This window comes from Cotesia typhae, unplaced genomic scaffold, assembly GCF_013202065.1.
Source record: "Cotesia typhae breed Kobodo isofemale line unplaced genomic scaffold, CoteBio_Ctyphae contig_69, whole genome shotgun sequence".
Classification (NCBI taxonomy): domain Eukaryota; kingdom Metazoa; phylum Arthropoda; class Insecta; order Hymenoptera; family Braconidae; genus Cotesia; species Cotesia typhae.
In genome coordinates this window covers 420,669-429,187 of record NW_027423763.1, presented here as the reverse complement: position 1 = coordinate 429,187, position 8,519 = coordinate 420,669, and the positions used below count along the sequence as shown (strand labels likewise).

The 8,519-nt window shown below is 28.6% G+C and overlaps 1 protein-coding gene across 2 annotated transcripts; it reads right to left on the bottom strand.

Annotated features, from left to right (window-relative positions):
• Positions 1-35: 35 nt before the first annotated feature.
• On the bottom strand, positions 36-5,579 carry LOC141532813 (uncharacterized). Of its 2 annotated transcripts, XM_074251332.1 has the most exons (4): positions 5,568-5,579; positions 3,633-3,994; positions 988-1,409; positions 36-187 (listed from the first exon to the last, which is right to left on the bottom strand). In XM_074251332.1, the coding sequence occupies exons 3-4, from the start codon at positions 1,381-1,383 to the stop codon at positions 101-103; spliced, it is 483 nt and encodes a 160-aa protein (XP_074107433.1). In that variant the 5' UTR covers positions 1,384-1,409; positions 3,633-3,994; positions 5,568-5,579; the 3' UTR covers positions 36-100. The 2 variants fall into 2 exon arrangements, with proteins under 2 accessions (XP_074107433.1, XP_074107434.1); XM_074251333.1 differs by lacking the exons at positions 3,633-3,994; positions 5,568-5,579 and having other exon boundaries at positions 988-1,723.
• Between the last annotated feature and the right edge of the window lie 2,940 nt (positions 5,580-8,519).

Sequence of the window (8,519 nt, the reverse complement as noted above, 5' to 3'; positions counted from 1 at the left end):
CTGCTGATTTCATCATAATTTCCATTCCATTCAGTTTTATTGATTTTATTATAGTACAATTATCACATTAAAAAAATTAATATACTTTAAAATTAACAATTTAATTGATACTATCTTCATATTGAATTGTTTTATTGTAGTAATCATACATTATTTTAATTCCTTCTTCTTCACTCGTTTTAAGAACCTGAAAAATCGATCAATGTAAGGTAATTAGTTTATAAATAATAGATGTAGGTATTTTAGAAAAAAAAAAAAATTATTTTCTTCCTCGGACGAGCAATTAAAATTTATAAATTTCTTAATAATTCAATATTTTGATTATGATAAACTGAATTTGAACGTCACGTTATAAAAAAACTGTTTTTTATGAGTAAATAATTTTTTTTTTTTTTTTTATTGCACTAAATAAATTTATGAATGTGCAAAATCAATTTTTTTTTGTAATTTACTATGCAATGTTACTTTAATTCTGTGTTACTAACAAAGGATAATAATACATTGATAAAAAAAATTAACTTGACTCGAGAGCCAAAATCTTGAACCAAAAATACCATTTTGAAGAAAATTATTTTCTTGATCCAAGAGAATAAATTTTTGAAACAAGAAAATTTTTTTTGACCATAATTCATAGCTAAGTTTGTCATTAAAGACAAATTTGGGAACTGGGGAAATAAAGGATAAAGGGAGAGGGGAGATCTTACTCAGTAGGAATTTTTGGTAACCGAAAAAATAATTCGGACAGCCTAGACCGAGACTCGAACCCGGACCGTTTGGTTACGCGCTGAAGGCTCTACCAGTTAAGCTATCCGAGACAGTCACCAAATTGTTGGTTCAAGATTTTGCCTCTTGAGTCAAGTTAATTTTTTTATCAGTGTATTAATAAAAAATATATCTAGAAAAAAGACGAAAAAAATTTTCCAATTAAAGTATTTCGTAGCGATTCGGATTATAATTAGAGTAAAATGTTTCAAAAATTATACTAACCTTAACGTCTCGGAAAATTGGATTCCTGAATTCTCTGAAGCATTTCATTAGAGCCTTCTCCTTTGAGATGTGTGAAGAATGAATAATGATAAAACAAAATCTATCAAATTTTGGATTATCCTCAAAATCGAAGTGCGCCAAAATCTTGGCCAATATAGTATACCGTGTTTCGAGACCCAAAATTTGAATTTGAGCCGTTTGAATTTCCACATTGTCCAAAATAAGAGAACTGTTTGCCTCACTGATAGTTTTGTTCCAAATTTCTCGAGTAATGTTGATAATCTTGGAGTCGTTTCTGCTCAAATTCTTCTCGTAGCTTTGAGCGATTTCTAATTCCAAGCTTCGAGCCAAGCTTGCGTGAAACAATATCATCAACAAAAATACTTTAATAGCCATTTTAGATGAGCTAGAAAAACTGAGTTCTGAAAGAAATAGAGAGTGACTAACTTTAATATGGCCACAAGTTTTTAGAATTATTTTATAGGGAATAATTGTAATTGATGAGTGGGCTGGAATGATATAATAAAACGAAGGCGTTATCTTGTACTTAAAAATTGACGTCAATCAAATCTAAATTATTATTTGAAGTTTCTCAATAAAAAATTAAAGACAATAGAACCCACATAAAATGATTAGTTACTAATGATACTTTAACGATTATTATCAGACTTATATTATAATAATAGAACTTAATGAATTATCGACTCACACGTCATCCGACTATTAAGAAAGTCAAGTTTTTTTTTTTATTAATTAATTATTAAGTTCTATTATTAATGGAAATTTGTATAAATCCATTGAAATAAAATGGATTAAAAGAAAAATTTGATTAATCCATTTAAATTTCATTATCAAAAAATTCCATTTTTAATTAATATATTAAAATTCTATTATTAATGGAATTTTCTATTACTCCAATAATATTTTATAATCAATAGATTTTTTAATGAAATAATTGAAACCTAATGGATTAATAGAATGCTTCCATTAATCCATTAAAATTCCATTATTAATAGAATTTTCCATAAATCCATAAATATCTTTCGATATAAAATATAACAAATATGTTAGCTTAGAGCATAATTTGTTCATTGAATTTATCAAATTAGATTAAACATAATTACAATCAAATTAAAATCTATTGATGTAATATTAGATCAAGTATCTACTGACGATTTAACATGAACGATAATTTAATTCTAGCGTAAGAATATGATCGGTCAACAGCCTATGAAGCAAATCTACGAATTCTACAATAACACTATGTAGTACAAGATGGAAAACTATTTATTTAAAACATTAGATTATTGTTTAAAATAAAAAAAAAAAAATGAGCAATTTTTTTTTAGTTTTTACGCCTTCTGTATCCTTTCCTGTTCTTACTTAAATGTTTAAAAAGTTTATCTTCTTATCGGATAAAGTCGTTAATTCGATCTTCCAATAAAGACAAGTGGGAGATTTTAAAAAATTTATTGCTACAGGACGTTAATTATACGATAGAGCATGAGCCCGAGGAAGTTCTCGACAAATAAAGGGCTTTTCTCAATTCCGAGTGAAAAGTAGACAATGCTGAAAATTATCGGTTTATCATTTATATTTTATGTAGAATTAAAGTAACTCGTGGTCTACACAGTAAATAATTTTGCGTTATAGCGTAAAAAAATTTTGTGTTAAAAATTTTTCTGTTAAATATATGAAACTAATATATTACATAGAACAGAAGCAAAAATATTGTAAATAAATAGAGTAATTTAACCTGTATTTCACAGACATGTTCTTACAAACTTTTTTAAGTGTATATTTCAGGTTTTATAATGCAGAGCCTTGCTTAAGAGATTGAATCAATGCTCGTTGCAAGACAAGTAAACGTTATACTTTACTTCACTTAGCGAAAGTTTATTTGTTTCGCGAATAAGAACCCATTTATCTTCATAATAACTAGAAATAATGTAAAGGAAAATACGCTAGGAACAATCAAAGGTAATTTTTGTTATTATTGTTGTCAACTAAATAGGTTGCGAAGTATTATTTTCCAATTCAGCAACAGGATCATCAAGAACAAAGGTATTGGAAAATTGTTGGCTGCTACTTGTCTTTTTTTCTTTTTGTACATCCATCAGTTATGTTATTTTTCGAAGAAGTTTATTATTTCAACGGAAAGAAATTTTCTTTTGAATTATCGTGAAAATCACAGGAATTGTGGGACATTCTGCGATTCCTGATTTGATTAAAAAATTTTTAATAATACAACAAAACGTAGCCATTATTCTATACATATTGTAAAGTGAAATAACTTTAAAAAATAAATTAAATATTATAGAGAATTTAATTTGAAATGAGAATTTAATTTGAATTAAATATTATATTAAGAATTTGGCATTAAATTTCCGAGAAAATTGCTCTCCATTCGTCTCAGAAAATAGTGACTCCCTTTAGAGAATAAAGTTTGAGAATAAATTTATTGTCATCAAACTTTAAAAAGTTTTGTACCCACAGGAAAATTAAAGATCAGATAAAAGTAAAGTACCAAAATTTTTGAAGCAATAAAATCTGAAAAGTAAGATTTTATGAATATTTTTTATTTTTAATAAAATAAAATCCGACAAAGCAGACTCGTTTTTTAATTTTCGTATTTTTGTACTTACTTTAAATCGTCTTATATTTTGTTGACATTCACCCGCATCTTACGCTTCCAGTAAGCTTCAGAAGTCTTTTCTGCTCCAGTCTAGGCTCTATACATCGACTCCTTATTCATTACATCCGAGAGCTTATGTTAAAGAACTGGTCTCACTACAGTTACTGGTACACATAATACTATTCTATGCTTTTTTACCCTTCAATCTAATTTAATCTAGGTTTTATTTTTTCCATTGATGTTCATTCAATGACTTGTGCTACTCACGGAGTTTAACTCACAGTGAGATGGCTCCTGTACTAAGGGTTGTTCATAAGATGAATAAAAGTGACTTGTCCTCATGTCTAACCGAAGATAAAGTTCCGCCAACCCCTTAAATCATCAATCATTATTACTCTGTATTTTATACCGTTTTTTCTTGTGCTTTTCTTATTTTGTTGCTTGATAATTAGTTTATAATTATAAGGAAAGCTTACACAGAAAGAAAAATTTCTTGAACAAGTAATCTAGAACCAAATTCTTGGCTCAAGAAAATTTTCGAGTTAAGTAATTTTTTATTAATTCAAATTATCACAAATACTTGATGCAATAAATTTTTATATTTGATCAAGATTTTTAGATACTTTACGGACCTATTTCAGCTGATAAAAAAATTTTTTCACCTTGACATGTTGATCAATAAAAATATTAATGAAAATTTACTTCTATCTTTATATTTAATTTTTTGGAGCAAGAGAGAAATTTTCTCAAAGCAAGAAAATTTACTTCTATCAAAAACAAAATTTTTTGGAACAAAAGGCTGAATTTTCTCAAAACAAGATTTTCTTGACCTAAAAAAATTTCTTTGGATCAAGATACGTATTTTTTAAAGAAAGAGAATTAATTTTGTTGGAATAAGTGAAATTATTTGTCAAAAAAAAAATTTTTTTTTTCGCTCAAAAAAATATTTTCTTGAATCAAGTAAACCTTTTTTTTTTGTGTAAGAAAAAAATTTAATTTCGGTAATCGACGCACTTTTGGTTGGAACTTGAAGAAATGCAAAAAATAATTTTTATCAAAATTAAAACTTTTTTTTTTCAAAAATTCAAATTTTTTTTAAGCCCAAAAAAAATTTTTTAAAAGCTCCTAACCAATTTGCCTTATTTAAAAAATACTCGATCCTTGGAGATGTAAGGTTACATTATAGTGACTACACAATCTTCTATAATCTCATTATAGTTCACCGTTAGCATGTACCCATAGCAAAATTGACTCCAGTAAATAACGAAAAGCTTAATTAAACAATCTCTATCCTCGAACTTAAACTGAAACTTAATTATAGAAGACAAGGTACACAAGTGTCCGAAATATAATCAATAAACAAAAATTAAATTCTTAAATTCAGTAAGCCACAGCTTTAATATAAAAACAAGCGTATTTGACTTGGTATAGAAGGATACAAAGGAAGAGTAAATAGATAAGTTTAATTAAATGTAAGTATAAAAATTATCTCGAGAAAATGAAGCACACAAATCCATCTATTTGTCTAACAGTCTCTGGAAAAGTTTTTATCGACTATTTTTACCGACGTTGGCAAAAATAAACATAAATTCACTGGGCGATAGAAAAGTTAAGAAAAAAATAGAACAGAAGCCCGTTAAATGTTTCGGTGGGATTCTTTAGTTTCTTTTTGAAGTTGTTTTTGCTCTGCAAACCCCACTGGGGTGAAAATGGTCCCAACGCAGCGCGAATGAACGACGTCATTGGCTTTTCGCCGAGTACAGAGTGATGGATAGCTTCAGAGTCGTTTGCCGTAGTGAAGGTACAACCTACATTAAGAGGATGTTTATGACCGAGCAACTAACACTACCTACGCTCTATATGTTTTAACCACCATACTATATTACTGGCTTCTAATTGACAGAAGTCTATTTTACATTATTAAGTTGATATCTCAGTAGCTTACCCAGAATTCGATACCAGTGTGCTCTCGACCAAAACTTGTTTATTTGGCTCGTAAACTCGGGCCGTTAAATTCAAAATAACCTCGTTTTATTTCGGGTCGAACGATTCCCAATCGAAGCTCATTTCGTGAGAGCAATAGTAGTCTGGAAAATAAAGTTTCTTCCAAGTTTAGCTACACTAAAATGCAGTTAAGTTAACGAGGGGAGGTGTTACATTTTATGGAAAAACTTTTGGTTCTTGGAAAAAAATTTTCTTCTTAAAATATGAGAAAGAATTTTTTTTATCGTAAATAATTATACTTGGTTTAAAAATATTTACTCTAGCACCCTGCACTATCTAAATATAAAAATCTTCTGCACCTGGTTTACGTGCATCCCAGTATTTTACATCAATACTATTGGGTCGAATTTTATTGCATTAATTTTTTTTTTTTTTTTTGTTTTTAAATTTACAAAAAAATTTCTTTCATATATTACAATTCTAATTTTTAAATAGTGTTTTCGTGAATATTCAAACAAGAAATCTACCTATCCATGTCAAGTGTGACCGAATGGCGCTTTTTTAAAAAGAGGATATTGTCTAATTAGTAATAATTTCTATCTTTGATTGAAATATTATTGCTTTTTACTTTAACTTAAAACTAAACTGACATTCCATACCAGAAGCTACAATTTATTTAAACTTTCACAAATCGTACTTCAAGTTAATTTAGCAACTTGAATTTACCTTCTTATTAGCCAACAAAACTACTAAACTCCAACAGAACAATCATTTGAATTCTGAAACTCTTATTTTGTCGGGTTAAGTAATCGGTATACAAAAGGAAACATTGATATAAAAACAAAACTTTTGAACAAATATTAAAGTTTTTAAAAAAATAAAATGAAATAAGCAAACTTTTAAAGTCAAATTGCCGAAGTTTAAGATTTTTTCAATTAATTTTTATATTACTGTAATACAATTTTAAAATCTGTAATCTATTAGTAGGGGAGGATGGGGCAAGACGGCCCACCTCAAAAATTGACCAAGAATTTATTTTTCATCATATTTTGGAGGTGGACCATCTTGCCCCCAAAAAATTTTTTTTTGAGCTTTTGAAAAATTCTGATGAATTGAGTCAAAGTTGAACGAGAGTAAATCCACTTGATAGTAGAAAGCCACAAAAAATAAAAACTGGCTTAGATGGGCCGTCTTGCCCCACTCTACCCTAAATTAATTTATTCGCTCTTCAATGTAACAAAAAATTTAATTCCGTTCAATTTATGAAAATTAAAACCCTCCCACTTTATTAATAAAAAAATTTATTAATAAACTTGAGACTAAAATAAACACCCAGGTGTATCAAAGGCAGTGCACCTGAGTTGCTATCAACAAAATGAACGACTTCCTTATTGGTACATGTCAGTCATGATTTACGAGTCACCTAGCAGCTGAATAGAGCCTAGTCTAGTCTAGTCGAAGCCTCAACCCATTCCTCGGTCATTAACCACAGCTAAGCCAGTAAAACATTAGTTGATGCAGTATCTGCGAATCCATGTAAATCGTGCAGTTGATAACCCAGCTGGGAACGCCAACATTACACAATCGCACCCATAAATACAGTTCCCGTCTTCAAGCTCTTTAGCTTTCTACTCTCCACTTCACAAGCTCCTTCTTTCTCTCTCACTTCTGATGCACGTCCTCTTTCCGCTGGATCACTTCGTCCGCCTTAGTCGGGCGCGCTAACCAGCACGATCGTAATTTAGATAGCTCTATTGAATCTGGAAAGACAATCAGGTTTTTTTTTTTATACTCTGTGGTATCTCTGATCAGGCATTCTTATCATCATCACTCCTTACGCCCGCAATCAGAAGCTCCCTCCTATCACCCTGGAATCTCGGCTTGATATTTCAGCGACTCGGTGTTTTTATTTACCATTTTATTTCGTTATCACGATTGTGTGGGCACTGAATGTGTATAATACACGATGTAACAAGCCCCTGTTATAGATAAACAAAGTCATTAGTTTAGATCTTAAGTCCGTGGCAGACCGGCACTTGGTTATCAAGTGAGTTTTTATTTCCAGAAGAGGGTGAATCTCAAGAGACCTTAACTTCAAAGCTTAACTAACATCTTTGGCATATTCACACAGTCCTCAGGTGGAAACACCCACGAGGATCTACTAATTATTGACATACTTTATTATTACTAATAGTATAATCATTGTTGGTGTAATTATTGTTATTTCTTTTTAATTCCACGCTGTAAGGACTGATGATTTTTAAAAAATAGGAAAGTTATTGATTTCACCACATTTTTCAAAAATTTAATTAATATTTAATTTACACATTCTGAGGTTCTAAAAAAATTTCATTTAAATGTGACACATACAGATTGGTCAATCAAAGGTTTTTTTAACTCTATCCAAAATTATAAATTGAAAAAAAATTTTTAAACAATTAAAGTTTAATTTAAATAAAATAATTTAATTAAAAAATTTATTTTTTAAACATTTAAAATTTTTTAAACAATAGAAGATTTTAAAAAGGGATTTTTTGGCGCTTAAAAATACATGGAGAAATTTTTTTTTTAAATTACCGTCACACATTATATTTTTCATATAAGTTGCATTAAAAATGCTAGATTCAATGTCTGGAGCCAACTAGAACTAGCTAATTTAAGATGAATAGCGAAAATATCATTTTTTAATAAACTTATCAAGAAAATTAAAAACTACAATTAAAAAAATTACAATTTTAAATGTAATTATTACAGATTTTATAAAAATTACATTGTCGAATATAATATTTACATTGAAAGCTCTGAAAATTAAATAAAAAAATTAAATTTAGAAAAATGTCATTTCAAACTGTAATTTTTCGAGTTTTCTTTTTTCCGTGAAGCAACTAATGGTTTATTTTTTTATTAAACATTATTTATATTAATAATTAAAAACTAAATTATTTGACAGTAA